At 31.5% G+C, this 19,085-nt stretch overlaps 1 protein-coding gene across 1 annotated transcript; it reads right to left on the reverse strand.

Annotated features, from left to right (window-relative positions):
* Nucleotides 1-9,814: 9,814 nt before the first annotated feature.
* Nucleotides 9,815-11,593, reverse strand: LOC107950595 (ethylene-responsive transcription factor ABR1). Its single transcript, XM_016885473.2, has 2 exons — nt 10,947-11,593; nt 9,815-10,795 (listed from the first exon to the last, which is right to left on the reverse strand). The coding sequence occupies exons 1-2, from the start codon at nt 11,326-11,328 to the stop codon at nt 10,047-10,049; spliced, it is 1,131 nt and encodes a 376-aa protein (XP_016740962.1). The 5' UTR covers nt 11,329-11,593; the 3' UTR covers nt 9,815-10,046.
* Between the last annotated feature and the right edge of the window lie 7,492 nt (nt 11,594-19,085).

Genomic DNA, 19,085 nt, shown 5'->3' on the forward strand with positions numbered 1-19,085 from the left:
TTTTTAATGTCAGTTTCAATTTTTATTAGAATGTATAAGCGCGAAGCAAAGTTCGGGTATTAATATAGGAAAAATAAATTAATATCAATGTAGAAAAATATGTATAATTTAAGAACTAACTTGTGAATATACATAAAAACTCATGGCATTTTATTTTGTGTATGTCTCTAACAAAATATTTCATGTCTTATTTCTCAAACAAATAAAATGAAATTGGAGAGAAAAATTAAGCATCTAGGCTTCCCTTTTGATCAAAGTAGTCGTTGGGGTAAAGAACGAAGAAAAATGATGATGATGATGATGATGATGATGATTATTATTATTATTATTATTATTATTATTATTATTATTATTATTATTATTATTATTATTATTATTATTATTATTATTATTATTAAAACATGTTATTTGTATTGTTTGAGGGCAAATTTAACCAAAATAATTAAAAATGATAAAATTTTTATAAAAGTAATATTATAAAAAAAATGTAAAACACAAAATGTTAATCTTTTGTACTTATATTAATAAATAAATAATATATTTTGAAGAAAGGAATTTCATCTATTAATTTTTATTTAATTTTGTTTAAAGTAAAATAGATTAACCGTTATTAAACTCAATAATCGCATGAGGGGGTAAATTGGTTTTTTAAAATATTTAAGAAAAGTATAACAAATAAAGGGGACTCGATAATTTATAGATTGCCTACCTCCACTACTTTAACTTACCACAACTAAAGATTTATCGAATTCACTAGATTTCAACCTTTCAAGGACAATGTTTAACATTTACAAACACTATCTTTTTAATAGGCAAGATAGAGTCACTTCCCTTAAGGTTTTCTACCCAAAAAACCTTAAGCAAACCCTTACAAAGTTGATAAATAAGAACAAGGATTAAAGACACCTCTCAAAGGAAAATATTACAATCATAAAACTCACTCAATGACAATACAACACTCAAAAGAATTAAAAAGATTGTTACTCAAGTGTGTGTAAGAAGAACAAAGAGAACATCATTGAAAAGATTTGATTTTTGTACAATTGACTTTACAAACTTGTTTATTATCTTCAATATGGAGCTATTAACTTGTATTTATGCCTTCTATCAACCTTAGAGTCGTTTGGAGACATTGGGAGTAAACTAAAGTCATTCCAGCAATAAATTCAAGCATTAACTGCATACTGTAGACTAGAGGTGATCATGGATCGGGCCGGGCCCAGGTAAAATTTTAGGCCCATTTTCTAGGCTGGGCTCCGAAATATGGGCCTAAAAATTTATCCAAGCCCTACCCGAAAGAAAATTGCTAAGCCCGAGCCCGGCTTGGTCCATATTAAATTTTACAACACCAAAATAGCATATTTTAAAAAGAAAATAGCATATTAAATTTTAAAAAGTATATTTTATTAAAAATAAATATATATTTAATATATAATTCGGGCCGGGCTAAGCCCAGGCCAAAAAAATTTTACCCGAGGCCCGGCCCATTTTCTAAACAAGCCTCATTTTTTTGCCCAAACCCATATTTTGGGCCTATATGTTTACCCAAACCCTCCCATTTTTCGAGTGGGCCGTCTAGCCAGGCCGGGTAGCCCAACCCATGATCACATCTACTGTAGACCACTTGTATCGTTACAAGTGGACTTATGCCAGTAGAAGTCTTTAAAAATGTGATTGTTGGAGCCTGATCTATTCATAGAAGTTTGAGGGTTTTAAGGGTTTTGACTTGTGTCGATAGTTCTACTGATAGAAGGTACAAAAGAAACTAAAAATTCTCACTGACTTACTTGTATCGATAGTGTAACACCCCTTACCCGAGACCGTTGCTGGAGTCGAGCATGAGGCGTTACTTGACTTAACTTAAAAGTTCGGGGCATAAAAATTTATTTTTAAAAGTTATTTCACTATTCATAATAAGGTTGTCCACCTACGCAGTAGTCACTAAATTAATTATAACTCGAGCTACGAAACTAAAAATTTAGATCCGTAAATTTTCCCTGAAACTAAACTCATATATATTTTTACCATAAATTTTTAAGAATTTTTTGTTTAGCCAATTAGTACAGTTTATTAGTTAAAGTCTCCCATATTTCACCACTTGACTGTCCTGACCTCTTGCCACTAAAAATATTTTTTCTCATTGTAGAATTTTCATATGGTGTTATAACTTGTTTCTAAAGAAAATAGACTCAATAAGGAATCTATTAATATAAATTAAAACTCATAACTATTTTTTTAAAATTTTTAGTGATTTTCTAAACTTAGAATAGGGGACTCCAAAAACAGTTCTGACCCTGTCTCACCAAAATTTTCATATCTCAAAATATAAAATTCCTTCTGTTAAACCGTTATTTTTCCATGAAAATAGACTCAAAAATATTTCATTCTATATATAATACACCCTCTAATTCATTTTATACTAGCCTAAGTGATTTTTCAAAATCACATCACTGCTGCTGTTTGAAATCTGTTTCTTTGCAAATTATTACTCTTTCTTGGTTCTATGCATAATTTATCATATAGACATGTATAACAACAAACACCTTCATACTTAGCCATTTTGACAACCATTCATCATTAGATATTTACACATCTTTCTTTAACAAAATCATAATACAACATTCAAAATAAGTAAGTCCCTATACATGCCATAGTTCAAACATAGTTCATCATAAAATACCAAGTCGTTATGGTTGATAGTGTGGACGATCTCCGATGTCTTTAGGATCCTCGACTTTGATTAATAATGCTATATAAAAAGAAAATAAACAAAATAAGCATAATGCTTAGTAAGTTTACAAGTAAATAAATAGCAACATTAAACACAAATAATAATAACCAAGTAACATAATCTTTAATTTCCTCTTTACTTGATCTCTTACTCATTCACTTACTTGTTTACTTAGATAACTCATAATTATGACTTACTTTTCTCTTGCTGAAATGTTGATTCTCAATGGGTAACGTAATATACTCTTAACTCTCATAACTCACTTGAACTTGTCATTTATGCTTTAAACTGAACTTTCATGAACATAAGTTATTTACTAGCCCGTTGAACCACATTGGAATAATAAGGATACTTGGGTCTCTTTCTGATAATAACATGCCAAAGCCATGTCCCAGACATGGTCTTACATGGGGTGTTTCATGTACTGCCAATGTCATATCCCAGATATGGTCTTACATGGGAGTTCTTATATTGGTGCCCATGCCATGTCCCAGACATGGTCTTACGAGGGACCTCTCATCTCGGTGCCAAAGCCATGTCCTAGACATGGTCTTACATGGGACCTCTCGTCTCGGTGCCAATGCCATGTCCCAGACATGGTTTTACATGGGACCTCTCATGATCTCAAGGATGCCAATGTCATGTCCCAGACATGGTCTTACATGGGATCTCTTTACCCAAATGTCATAACATTTGTATACAATACATTCCTAATGTTTCAACGGGGCTTGTATCACTAATTCTCTGTCATCTCATACTTGAGTCAACATTAGATAAATTCATGAATTAAATATATAATTTCTGGAAAATAACAACATTAATAATAATTATTAAAATATTACATTTATTTACCGTAAACTTACCTCAGTACCAAATATAGCCAAATCTATCACTTAGTCTTCAATCTTATTCTTTCCTCAATCTAACCTCGACTTCCATTCTTCTTGATCTATAATAGCAAATTTAACTTATTTAATACTCACATTCATTAAAACAGCCCTCGACTCTAACTTTGGAAAAATTATAATTTTGCCCCTAAACTTTTACATGATTACACTTTTGCCCCAAAGCTCGGAAATTAAACTTCATCTCTTATTCTTATGTTTTACAACATGCTGAACATTTTTCTCTTCTATGACAACATCAAATTCTCACTCTAACATCTACTTATGAACATTAGGTATTTTACCGATTATGAAGTTTTACTCGTTTTCGCTTAAAATCGACTAGCAAAAGTTGTTTAACATAATTTCTAGCTTCATATTATACCTTAAAACATCAAAATAAACACTTTTCACCTATGGGTATTTTTCCAAATATAAACCTTAGGTTAAATTATTGCTAGAATAAGCTAAATTAAGCTACCGGGATCTCAAAAACGTAAAGAACATTAAAAACAGGACTTGGAATCACTTACTATGAGCTTGAGAAAGTGTGAAAACCCTAGCTATGGTGTCCTTCAAATTTTGGCAGCAAGCTTTTTGGAGAAGATGATATTTTTGCCATCTTTTTTCCCTTTTTATTCTTTTTATTATTCAATGACTAAAATACCCTTCATTAAAACTTTAGTTATTTTTATCTATGCATGCCTATTTTTGTCCATGCAAATTTTATGGTCTAATTACTATTTAAGGACCTCTACTTTGATTATGCACTTCAAATAAACCCTTTATCATCTAAAACTCATATTTACCCACTTTTGCAATTAAGTCCTAATAGGCAATTTAGGCATGCAATCAATAAAATTTCTTATCAATACTCTAATACTTATATCTAATCACTCGATAAATCATAAAAAAATTAATAATAATTTCTCTTTAAATTGGATTTGTGGTTGCGAAACCACTATTCTGATAACCTTAAATTTGGGCCATTACAGGTAGAATTTCCCTCAAGTATCGATACAACTAAATAAGTATTAGTAGAAGAGCCCCCATGTAACACCCCTAACCCGTATCCTTATCTAGAATAGGATTATAGAGCATTACAGGAGTTTACAAATTAATTTTCAGACATTTCATTTCATCAAGCATTCATATTTATAACCAATCAAAATCAAAACATTTATGAGCTAACATTAACCAATTTAACTTATACAAGTCATTATAGCCAGAATCAAATCATCCAAAATTATCAATAGAACTAATGGATAATGTGATATATCTCCAACAAGCTTCCAACCCAATCGAGCTTCCGATAATCATTTGAAAACATCTAATAATTATACCTATTACCAATAATAATTCAATTCCAATAATAAAACACACATATATATAATATTCATTACCAAATAGCATTCACTTCTATTAAAATTATACAAAATATAGATCATACTAACTTACCAGGCTAAATTGCAGAAATAGCAAAATCCAGGGACATTTTGGAAAATTTCTATTTTTCTCGAATTTCCACCCAATCTTGGTCTAAATTAATATTTCATTCAATTTACTAATTTAAATAATAAAATAATTCATTTCATGCAATTTGGCCACTTTTTGAAATTTTTACAAATTTACCCTTAAAATTTCACATTTGTTCAATTTAGTCCCTGAACTTAAAACATGTAAATTGGTCATTTTTAATGAAAACTCATGTTAGTTGAATAATCATATATTTTTCCTCCTCCTCTCCATTCCACATCCTTAATGTATATAACATGCTTATATGTAACATTATCTATAATTTCACCATTTATTTATATATTCATTCAAAGCTATCCACTTAAGTCATAGTCACTAAATTATTTATATATTGAGCTACAGAACTCCAAATTGAGATCTGTTAATTTTCTCTAAAACTAGACTCACATATATTCTTACCATAAAATTTTCAGAATTTTTTGTTTAGCCAATAAGTACAGTTTATTCTTTAAAGTCACCTCTATTCTACTGTCTGACAGTTCCGACCCTTCTCCACTAAAATTTAATTATCTCCTTGTACAAAATTTAGATGATATTATTGTTTATTTCTATTGAAAATATAATCTTTAAGTATTTTAAACATATAAATTATAACCCATAATTATTTTTTTACAATTTTTTATGATTTTCCAAAGTCAGAACAGGAGAACCCGAAATCATTGTGACCTTATCTCACAAAATCTATTATATCTGATGATTTACAATTCCATTACTTACACCGTTTCTTCTATGAGAAACTAGATTCAGTAAGCTTTAATTCCATATTGTTTTTCATCCTCTAATTTCATTTTCACAATTTATGGTGATTTTTCAAAGTTAACCTATTGTTGTTGTCCAAAATTGTTTTAGTGCAAAATGTTAATTACTAAGTTTATAACTTCCTTATTCCCTTTCTCTATAATATTTCTCATCACTTTCACTTATTTCGCTTCACTAATATATCAAGAACATAAGACTTTATATAAGAAAACTCTACTATAACATCTTTTCCATGCTATTTCAATAATATCAAACTTAAAAATATATTGAAATCTCAATGTTCTTACCTTGTCTTATTGATTTCAATCTTTAACTTGATTTTCTCTCTCCTCCAGCTTCAATTTCTTGAATCCAACTTGATATTCTAGCTCCCCATAGTCTCCTTGTTATCTTTCTCTCTTGATGGATATGGAAATTCTTTTGATTTCTAGGTGAAAATGGTAAGTTTTTGGAGGAATGACCAAATTGTAAAGAAAGCAAAACTTTCCTTCTTTCTCTCTTCTCCTCACATTGGATGCATGGAAGATGATGAGTTGGTTGCTTTTCATATTTCTTTCCACAAATATATATACTAAATAAATTAATAATAAAATAATAAAATATCATTTAAAAATCAAATTAAAATATTAATAAACTAATATTTATTTAATTAATTAATCTAAAATATCACCAACATCATCATTGCCTTCTAGATTTCTCTCTCTTCTAATTGACCATTTTGCCTTTTATGTTCTTTTAAAACTCCATCCTTGAGTCATCACTTAATTTGGTAAAATTACGATTTAGTCTCTCAAAATTCTTCACCTTTTCAATTTGATCCTAATTCATCCATTTTCCTTGGTTTCTAGATTATTCTACCCTTAAAATATTTACAGTATTGGTCATTCAAATTTTTCATATTTACACTTTAACCCCTTTAAATTTTGAGTATTTACTCTTGGGCCACAAAACTTTTCTCACTTTTGCGATTTAATCCTTTCTTTAATTAATTTGTCATAATATACTTCTCAATGTTGACATAACTCAAAATTACCCTTTTTATCACTTTATTTTCTTATTTTACTATATCAGGAATTATCTTACTTTCTTACTGTAGTAATTTTTTTTGGGTATTACACCCCAAATATCGGTGGAAGTCTAAAGGAAATTCTGGGGTGCTCTCTGACTTGCTTCTATCAATCCAAAATGTGAACTTGTATCGTTAGAAGTATACTAATTTGGTAAAAATGGTTCTAAATTGAGATTTTTCAAAGGCATTTTATAATTTCAAGTTTACGAATACTTCGAAAATAATTTTATGAGCTTATATCAATTAATTGCAAATTTGACTATGATCACGCCACGGCGTACGAACACAAAGCAGAGAATTGACACAAAATCTCAGGAACTAAAGCGGCTTAGCTGCAAGTGTGACGGGTCAATTGTAATATTTTTAAGTGTTACAATTGAACACTTAGAGCATTCCAAGGATCAAACCCAAGAGAGGTCGAGAAATAAGGTGAATAACAATGATAACGCATGCAATTTACGACAAGTCATCATTTAAGGTTAATTACACTAAATTACACCTAGGAGAACTAAATTAAATAACAGTAAAAAGTAAACAAATATCAATTCAATGAGATAAAGTGGTCAATTGATATCCATGTTGCTAGTTAATTCATGGATTAGGGATCTAAATTGCTCAAACTCCTAATTGGTCCAATTTTACCTTTCCGTCACCATTTTACCTAATTAGACGAATTAGTCTAGTTTATCTCTCGACCTCATTAAACTAAATTGGATCAATAAAATTGGTTCGCAATAGGATCTCGTCTCGTTCTCACCTATTTAAATGTTAACCTAGAGGCGTCAATTCTAGGTTTTGAAGCCTAATCAATTTAGTCCAATTATTACAATTTAGTGTCTGGCCTAGAAACTAACTATGCCACATTTCAATCAACCAACCACCATAAGGCTCAATGCCTACTCATCATTAACGTACAAATACCAGCCAATTTCATACTTAGATGATTCATCAAATAACCATAAATGGACAAGATTTAGAGTTTCTTAGTGACTCTTGAAGGAGTCTCTGTTGAAGAGGATGGCAACAAGAAAGATGATGAAACCACAACCAAAGATGATATTTTTATACTTTTGAAAGCTAACAAGAATAAAATCTATTGAATGCTTTACCATAAATGGACAAGATTTAGAGTTTCTTAGTGACTCTTGAAGGAGTCTTTGTTGAAGAGGATGGCAACAAGAAAGATGATGAAACCACAACCAAAGATGATATTTTTATACTTTTGAAAGCTAACAAGAATAAAATCTATTGAATGCTTTAAAGAGAACTTTAAATAACAAAAGAAAGTTTTGTATATACTTACAAGAAAACAAAAGGTACAACAAAAATGAAGAAGAAACTAACAACCACCGACTACTAAGCTAAGAAAGGAAAACTTAAAAAACTACAAATGGTGAAAGAAATAAGAAAAAAAATATGACAAAAAGATGATAAAAGAGCTTCTCTCTTCTTCTTCTTCTTCTTTTTTTTTTTTGCATTAAGTTGCCTTTACTACAACAAATTCTATAACCTTAATAGTTGACAAAATGCCCTTGAAGAGAATGATTTGACTTGAGTTGATGGTGGACACAAAATTGGCCCTGTAATATTTACACCTATTAGACTTCAGTGTCTCGACACCCAAGATTTAGTGCCGCAACATCCTTAGCAATAGGCACAATCTTGGCTTGGGGGTTATTGATGTCGTGACACCAACTAGGCTGTGTCGCGACATACTCGATAATGGCACTGGGCTCATTCACTTCAACCATCGGCTTAGAGTCACGACCTCGAAGGCTTGAATTTGAGACATTGAGGCTCGATGTCACACACAACACACCTAGTGTCACGACTTCCATAGTAGATAGCTCCAAGTTGGTTTTCATTGAAGTTTGCTTCCTTGAGGCAATGAAGGGATAGTGTCGCGACACACAAAGTAGTTTATGTTTTCCTCAAAGTTGGGCCTTAACCATCTCCCTAAACAAACTCAAATCAAACATTAGACTTTCAGTGGCATAGTTTTGTCAAATTGGGTCTCAAAAGGAGTAAAATGTAAGAAAAACTATCATTAACACTAGCAAACTAAAGATCAACAAAAAGCATTAAAATGACTCATAAATTGCTTGAGAATAAACTCATCAAGTGTTTGAGATAGATTAATTTGACATATCAAACTAAGTGAAAGTTTATAATTTGACTTTGTTATATCAAAACATTTGAAAAACTAGGGCTAACAACGTTATTAAAAATACCCTCAAAGCTCGACCAAAATGCAAACAAAGTAAAATATACGAAATATGAGTAGTTAGTTAATCATCATCTCAATACTTTATTGGCACGGAATAATAAATGATTAATTAAAATCTTTAAACCTTATCTTTCGCGCCTCACTTTCAAGAAAAAACACGTTTCTTAACGACGACGCTACTGTTACATAGTTGGAGAACTATGATTGTATCAACTGTTTCGTTCGACGCAGGGGACACAATAGAAAAGAAAGTTCTGAACCTTTCAATGTCCCTCCAAACATTCTAACTCCTTTTGATAGAGTTGACTTGCCTCCCCACCAATCAATTTTGTCTAAACTCCAACATCTTTTATTCATTTCTTTATTATTATAGTATCTTAAATCACATAAAACAAAAACATAATTTCCAAGTAGAGTATCTTATCCAGAAATAAAGGGAAATGTGCTAAAAATACATTTTTTGGAGAGAATGCCAATAAAGAGCTTCAACCATTTTTTTTATATGGAATTTTATGTCTGACTTAGTGATGATTTTTTTTTTCTTTTAATTTGTTTCATTGAAATGTTTTCTTAATATGATATGCAAAGTGTTGTTTTTAATACTTATATACAGAGAAAAATTATACGAAATATTATTCTCATTCCTATTCAATAGAACATAAATAATCAGATTTGTCCTCTTGATATAAAACATTTTAGAAATAAAAACTGCTAATTCGGAAAACAATTATATAGATCAAATAAAATATCGAACCCTCAAAAGGAGAAGTAAGAAAAAAAAACACAATAATCACATTGTTTAGGGCAAACAATGACCAAAAAGGAAAAAATCATATGACTTTATTTAGTGGTTGATGTATACTGAGAGGAATCTGATGACCAAGAATGCACCGAAAAATCTCCAATACCGCCACCTTCACTACTGTTACCCAAGTTGAACTGATAACCCGACGCTTGAAGCGGAAAAACCATAGGATATGAAGTCGGCGGCGAAGCAGGCGATGACGACGATAAGGAAGACGATTGTGCTCGAGAACTTACTGATGAAGACAAAACTGTTCGATCGTATGGATAAATGGGTTGATTTTGCCGCAGCTGCTGTAGTTGTTGCTCTCTTGGGAAACTACTGGTGGAAGAACCCAAAAAAAGCTGAGAATAATCGAGATATCCGCCGGCAACTTGAGGATTTGGGACCGAGTAATGAGACTGGGAGTGGTGAACGATTGGTTCAGTAGATGTAGGAATGGAGAAATGGGTGTTTGGGGAATCGGAAATGGGGAAATGGGTTGCTGTTTGATTGGGGGGAACTGATCGGAGCTTGACATTTTCAGGGAAGTTAAGCTTGGCTTTGTTGCCTCGGAAACGAAGGGCTGCTTCATCGTAGGCTCTGGCTGCATCCTCAGCGGTGTCAAATGTGCCTAACCAAACTCTAGCAGCTTTGAATGGGTCTCTTATCTCCGCTGCCCACTTACCCCATGGTCTCTGTCGGACTCCCCTGTATCTCCTCCTTGGTTCTTCTCTGTTGTTGTTCTCGTTGCTATTGTATTCATATGTTGGGACCAATTGCGCTGGGGTGTTTGCCTCTGTCACTGCAAAAAACAGGGGATGGCTTAACTTAATACAACATATACTATAATTGGCAAAGGTTAAAAACTTAGCATACGTGGAAAGTCTATAACTTTGACTCAGCTTAAAAAAGAACAATTAATAATAGTTTGAAATTTCTACTATGTTGCTTACCTCCTGCAACAGCAGAAGACGAGCCACCATGTGGCAAGTGGACAAATTGCGAACAAAGATTAGCAACAGACTCGACCGCCATCCGTCCGACACCACCACTACCGGTAGCACAACCGTCGACCTCTTCCCTTCCTCTCTTTATCCCACAAAATCCCAATGAAGGGTTGATATTGTTAGACCGCCAATCCAAGTATTCATTCCCTGAAAGCTCTTCATCATCAGCAGGCACATCGCCGGCAACGACATGAGTCAAAGCTGAAACCATAACGGACATCTCCCTGTCCCTACAAACATCGGACAACATCAATGACGACGATGGCACCGCCTCCGCCACCGCCGCAGACGACGACCCGTCTTCTCTCGTCATCATCAACTGATACATCAATGATCCTTGATAGTCTTGGTCTACGTCACCGGCTCCCCTGCTATTCTCACCGACCACTCTTCCTTTCTGGTTCGCCACCTCTGTAATGATTACGCAGTAATTTGCAAAAATCAAATCGTACAAAACTTAACCAAGTTCTTTCTTTTTCAGTTCAACATAAAAATTAAAAAAACAAAAAAAAAAACAAGACTTATATAGGGGATTCGAGAATGTGTGTCGGACACTGAATCTCCTCGGAACAAAGGACAGTTTGGCTCAAATGAAAGCCGCTTTTTAAAAATTTACTAAAGGTCTGTGGATAATTTATTAAAGAAAAAGAAATGGAATTTTGTACTTTGGAAAAAAAAATGACCTGGCAAGTGGGCAAATTGAGATTTGTGTACTAGAAATTACGTTTTCAAGTGTGAAAGGGGACAAACGAACCGACTATTGATATTATTGTTTAGATTAATGGTATTAAAATTTGATAATTAATTTAAATATATTTACGCACGTGATGAAAAAGATGTGTTTAATGATGTAAGAACTAAGATGTGAGTGGGGTCTTGGAAAAGGTGAGGCATCGGATGTACGATAGCAGTGACTTGCACAAATTTACCCTAATGAACCATTTTTAAGAAATTTTAGCTCAAACTCCTTTAATTTAAATTATTACAACTCAAAAAGAAAAAACAAGTTTTGCTTTTTGTATTTCATTATCAAAAGAAAAGTTAAAATTTGTTGTCTTTTTGTCATTTCACATTGTCATATCAAACACTTGCAAAGGTTTAGTTGATGGTGTACAATGCATCTAAGTTCTTAATCCAAAGCTGAACCCAAAAGTTGTAGTGATTTTTTTTTTTTGTTTAATTTCAATGGGAGAGGACATTGAAATAGGAAACGTGCAAACTTCATAATTTTTGCCACACCTTTTAGTTGTAGTATATTGAAATAGGAAACGGCGTCCAAAAATGTATAGTGAGTTTTTTCACTCTTCATCTTTTTTTTCTTACAATAGAAAAGGTCAACTACTTTGACAGATGTGGTGGCGTATTTTGATTGGATAGAACGGCGGTGGTGAGGATCTAAAAGCTGACCCCAGGTCAAAGATTGTTATCAGAAGACGCGGTTTGTTACTAGTTGAATAGGTTAGGTGGGGGCCATCGCAGTTTCACCAAGTTGTTTGAGCGTACGTTCCTATTTTTCCCTTTGGACTACTGTCCGACATTGTTTTGTTTTTTAAGGAAATTCATTAATTTAATAATTCGTTTTGAGTGGTGAAAGAAAAATTTTATTAACACAATCAAGGTTTTAACCTCAAAATGAGTAAAATATTCTGATATAGATAATTAACTTCATCACAGCAAAGTGATTATAAGCACATAATATAATAAGGAAATCAACTACGGATGATCCAAAGTGATGAGTAAAAATTGGTAAAAGAACCAAGCATAAGTAACACTAGAAAAGACAACGAGAAAAGTATCCCTAAAATCACTTACAAAAGCATGACTACATGCATAAGTAAGACTAAAAAACGTGCTACAAGAATAAACAAAAATTCCTAAAACTGAAACTTATTAAACAATGAAAATAAACAAATATATATAATTTAAGACAATACGGGTCCAAACCAACTCGTGGACTCATTTATTATTTTGACATGCTCTCAAAACAAAAATATATTGAGAAACCAACAAATAGCCACCTACTTTCCAAAAAAAAAGTTGGTGGTCGATGGAGTTTAAGCGGCGACAAACACTCACAACTTATAAATATAACAAAGATATCCAAAAAAGAAATAATACACATAGATTCCAATGCAAATAAATATCATCTAATTTCACATTGAAAGTTTTGCAATTGTTGTTCCTTTATTGATTTATTGGATCTTTTGTTTGTTTTTTTCACAAAAGGAAATGTTGCTAATAAAAAAATTTAATCACTGCATTGTTTTTTATCCACAACTAAGGCAGTAGCTGGTAATAAAAATAAGGGTATGTTCATACATCTTTAGCAAGCGAAAGAAATATGAATTTAGTAATTAAAAGTTGGAGGGTTGAATTGAAAAAAGAACAAGTAGTTGGGAAGTTGTGGAGTAAATAACCAAATAATTATGAGAGATTAAACAAGAATGGCGCTTTCTAGAGGTATGTCATTGTCACTTATCATTCTTTTTATTCTTCCAAACCAAAACAAAATACACCATTTATGAAAAGAAATTACTACGTATTCAATATATAATAATTTCATTCTTATGATTATTGTCATGATTTTAACGATTGATGTGTTCAAATAAATTAATTTTTAATTTCTTCTTCTTTTTTAAAACTTTCTTTTCTTTTTCGGTTAAATTTCATTATTAGTCCTTGCGCCTTATGAAAATTACGAATTTAGTCTCTATACTTTTCGAATTACACAATTTTAGTCCTAACTCAAACTGTAGTAATTAAATCCGTTCGGTTGAACACAATTTCCAGTCATGTACTATGCCTGTAATTGTAGATTTAGTCTATATTCTCCAAACGAATCATTCTAAGTCCCTATACTTTTCAAATTTTGAAATTTTAGTCTTGATGCAACCGACAATCGTTAATCCATTAATTGGATTTTTAGTTAGCGATATGTGGAAATAAGAAGCTTGTATGATGTACCATTACATATATGATAATATGTTTGTCATATCAGATTTTGAAAATAGTAGAACTTAACTTAATGAATTTAATAGCTATCGTTTGATAATGACTAAATTTTAAAATTTGAAGAGTAAAGAGGCTAAGAATGACCAAATTAAAGGACAAGGACTAAATCCACAACTTGTATAAAGGACAGGGACTAATAATAGAATTTGACATTCTTTTCCTTCACAATATAAATCCCAACCTAATATAAATTTTTAGGTTAAATTGTGTTGTTAATCCCTGTACTTTGCAAAATTTGCAAATTTAGTCCTTATACTTTTATTTGATCAATTTCAGTCCATGTACTTTTCAAATTGCTCACTTTTAGTCCCTATACTTTTGTAATTATGAATTTTTAGTCTAGACCCTACAATTGCAATTAAACTTGTTTCGTTAAATTCAATTACTAGTCATGTACTATGCGTACAACTATAGATTTAGCCTATTTTCTCTAATCGAATCATTCTAAGTCCCTATACTTTTTGAATTTTGGAATTTTAGTATTGACGCAAATGACAGTCGTTAATCCATTAGTGAGTAATACGTGAAAATAATAAGCTGACATGACATTACACATATGATAATATATTTGGCGTATCAGATTTCAGAAATAACAGAACTTTACTTAATGAATTTAATAGTTACTCTTTGGTGATGACTGAAATTTTAAAATTTTTTATAAAGTACAGGAACTAAAAATGATTAAAAAAGTGCAGGGATTAAATCCATAAATCTTATAAAGTACAAGGACTAATGGCAAGATTAATTAACCAAAATTTTATGTTTATGAGAGACATCAACTTAGAATTAGTGCATTTAGATAATGTGAGATATAGTGTAGTGTTATTTACTCAGCACCGAAATTTAAACAGTAATTGATAACGTGTAGGTTGGTTTGGCAAAAAGGTGATGGACGTCGGTAAGACTTATCAAAACAAAAAGAAGGTATAATTCAGTGTAGATTAACCCCAAAGAATAAATAAAATTTCGTTTTCCAATCCCACAAGCCTCTTTTCAACTTGCAATTTGTGGGATTCTTTTTTTAATTGGATGGTATCGGTGATTAAATTATAGGGTTAAGTACGTTTAACTTGTTGGGACATGGATTATTAAAACCATCAAACAAAATATCCCTCCTTTTAGCCAACATATTTATGTATAATTAAATTTATAATAGATTTTTTTTTGGGTTCATAAATCCGTAGTAGGTTCACATTTGAGTGGTATCAAATCGATTTAAACTTTTTTTTATAATTAAACATATTCAAAACATACATAAATGAAACAAAAATTAAAATGTGGAAGATAAATCAAATAAATCGATAGATATAGATAGGGATAGTTGTCCAATTGAACCCTTTAAGATAAAAAAAAAAACTCAACAAATTCAATTAATGACTCTAATCAACCCTCCAAAAAATAATTCTTGGAAATTTGAAGGATGAGAATAGATTCCTACGACTTTTTGAAGAAAGTCAAGAAAAAAAAACACTTCTAAAAATTACAATAAAGAAATTGCACAAAAAAAGTAATTACAAGAGTTGAAATTTTTGTTAATGAATGAATTAATTGCTTTTAATGAACAATGAAGAGGTTAATTACATCCAAATAAAACCCTGAACTATAATGAAACTTTAATTAATTTAAATTTTCCTGTTTACTAAGAAACATAAAACTCTTAAAGAACTTTAAATATTTTAAAATATCCTAAAATTCAGAATAAATGAATAAAACCTAATAGATAAAATATTGAGTTCATACATAATCAAAATTAAACCTTAAACTCGAACCCAATATGATTTAAACTTGAATTGAAGCTTGAAACTCATAATTTCCCGTAATAATCTCATCCAAAAATTCTGCTAGCGCAATCTTTAGTAAAAATAGTCATAACTTGAGCTCCTGGATTCAAAATTGAGTGATTCAAAGTACGTTTCAAATATATGAAATGGCTCTTTGAACACTATGCAGACATCTTAACCCAAAAGTGTTTGACTTCCATCCAAAAATTCAATTCAAATCAACTGATCTACCAAATTAACTTAAAAATTAGCAGCTTGAATTGGCTTTAATAAATTTCACCTCATTCATGCATGTATCATTCTCAAACAAAGAAAGAAAGCTTTGGAGGAAGTTTAAGTTTCCAAATCCACATCCAATCCCCTAAAGTAGGTTGGGGAGGGTTGATAAGATTTGGAGCAATATGATAAGCCAATTTGATAGAAAAAAGACCATTCGAGGAGGCGTTCCAACACAAGGTATCAACACCATCAGGAAAGATGGATAATGGATGCACAAGAATACTGTCCCAAAAGAAATTGGGGATTTCAAACAACAAAGAACACAAACCGAATTGGAAATCTTTGACTAAGAAGTTTTCTTAGCCTGCCATAAGGGGGCCATGAATAAGAGAACGGATAGAACCCAACCCCGTCCAATCATCATGCCCAAAACTAACTCGGGAGCCATGTTTAATGATCTATTGGATACATTTCTCAATAATATGTTGCACACTCTTTAGGGCTTTCCATGTAACTAAGGAGTTAACTTTGGAGTTGTCATTTTGGAGGTACTTCGCATAAAAATTTGAGTCCATAATTCAAAGTTGGGATGCATAAGCTACCAACAGAGTTTAGTGAAATGAGCTTGGTTTTGAACTTTCATCTGGCGAACTTCAAGTCTCCCATCTTATTTCGATTTTGAGATGGTTGCCCAATTTGCCAGATGAATGCGAGTGCGAGATTTTGTCCCTCCCCAAAGGAAATTATGATTAATGTAATCAATGGCATTACATATGTTGGAAGGGAGTTTTTGAGATTGCATGAAATAGGAGAGGATAGATGTTGTAGTAGATTTTATAAGAATAAGTTCCCGATAAGGGAAAAGAAATTCGGTTTCCATGCATCTAGCAAGTTATGAACGAATTTTTTCGACAATAAAAACATAATCCTCTTTGCTGGCTCTTTTATGGTGGATTGGATAACCAAGATAGGGACCAAGGTCAAAAGTTTGTTGAAAGCGTAATAGATTTGTGACCCAAGATCTTTAATTTTTGGATAAATCTAATAGGATAACACCTAAAGCACACTGATAAAATAAATTACCGAACCATGTTTGTTATGGATTGTCCTATAGTGTGTAATCATTTGTTAATCTTATCATCATGGGACTTGATTGAATAAGGTAAGGAAATTATCATCTCTTTTTTACTATAAATCTAAAAATAGTAATAGTCGTTGAAATATTCTGGATATCCACCTTCGCGACTAATTTTCTTGTTATTAATGCTCTTTAAACAAGTAAACTATTCATTATATATAAATATATATGTCCACAAGTTTAGTAATTCCTCCGAACTGAAAATTTCTTTTTGGATTTAAAATATAAATTTCAGGAAAAATTAAACTCACATATTAAATATGGGTCAACATTGAAACCTTGAATTAAGCTCAATTTAACCTATTATTCTTATTTCTTCAAAAAAGGAGGGTAAATAAGGTAAGTTAGTGGGTAATTGATTGCCAACATCTTTGACCAGCCAAGATGAATGAGGCAAGTCAAAGTCGACATTGGATATAGTCCACAAGAAATGATACCAGGAACAACAGGGGTTGAAAACAATCAAATCATAGCATAAGCCAAAATATAAAAAATAAAAAGATTATTTGACAATGATGAATTAAAGAAGGTTGAAACCTTTCTAAACTAATGTTTGGAACCCTTGAGTTTTCTTAATTTTATTATTATATGTAATACATGTTGTCAACTTGAAGCATAGTCTCCAGTATATTACATGTTTCTCCTTCATTAACAAATTATCCATTTCTCTCCGCTGATTTGTCTTCCTTCGTAAGAGTTTTTTAAAATCAGATTGGCGATTAAATTGATTAAGTTATCGATTTGTTGATTCAATTGACTTGATTAAAAATCATTAAAATTTAAAAAAATCGGTTTAATTGATTTTTAAACAGTTCAATTAGTTCGTACTGATTTTCGGTCCAATCGATTTAATAGTATTCTTCGGACTGTTACTCTGACTGATTCTCGATCCAATCGACCGGTCCGATTCAATTCAAACATCATTGGTTATAGATAGTAGAAGAAGAAAGTTCAAAAGCCAACAACCTCAAAACTCAAGGATAAATGAGCATTCTTTGTTGACCTAGTTCTTCACTCCAAATACAGTGGAAGCAAAAGAAAACTTACGCCGGTAATATTACCGAACGATCATCAAAGAAAATGGGTACTGCCTTAAAACTCTTATCAGTAAATCCATATTTATAACTTCCAATGAGTTAATTTATTATTTGAGTTTGAATTCTGCATTGATTCTCATATTAGGGTTTGAACTTTTTTATCCAATTCAGTTTTTGAACTTGACAATTGTTCTCACATTGAATTTCAGCATTTTTTGTCTAAGTTAGTTCATGATATTTCTTTAAAAAAGTTCAAGCCCAATGTAGGAACAATTATTAAGTTCAGAGACTAACTTCGACAAAAAAAAATATTCAAATCTTAATGCGGGAACAATTGTCAAGTTTAAGGATTAAATTAAACAAAAAAGTTTAGGCCCAATATAAAACAATTGACAAATTTAGGGTTGAAATACTGCATTAACCTTATTCGATCAACCTATTCCAATCTTAAAGTTAATAGTCGTTACTTGTAAGAAAAATAATTAAAATAAATAGAATCAAACCCTTTTAGCAAATGGTCCCAATCTCCCAACAAGTAGAGTCACAATCATGTCGTAGGATATCCCCATGCTCTTATAGCTTCTTAACTATGAACTCAGAAATGATAGAGATGTTAATTGCTCAATTTTAAGTTGACTCCCACAATGCGTCCAAAATTATTAGGAAACTTGTGCCATTTATGCCATGAATTTCTTTTCAAGCAATTGTAGAAACCACCTAAACAATGGCACTTTGAAGATTTGACCAAGAAAATCATGTATATTATTAAATGGTAATGTCCAAATTCTAAGAGATTACTTGCAAGTCAAGTTAAACAAAATATATCTTTTTTCTAGAAGATTTAGTATTTATGAGTATAATTTATTTAGCATTTATTAGCATAATATATTTGACTTTG

Source organism: Gossypium hirsutum, chromosome D03 (genome assembly GCF_007990345.1).
Source record: "Gossypium hirsutum isolate 1008001.06 chromosome D03, Gossypium_hirsutum_v2.1, whole genome shotgun sequence".
NCBI classification, from domain to species: Eukaryota; Viridiplantae; Streptophyta; class Magnoliopsida; order Malvales; family Malvaceae; genus Gossypium; species Gossypium hirsutum.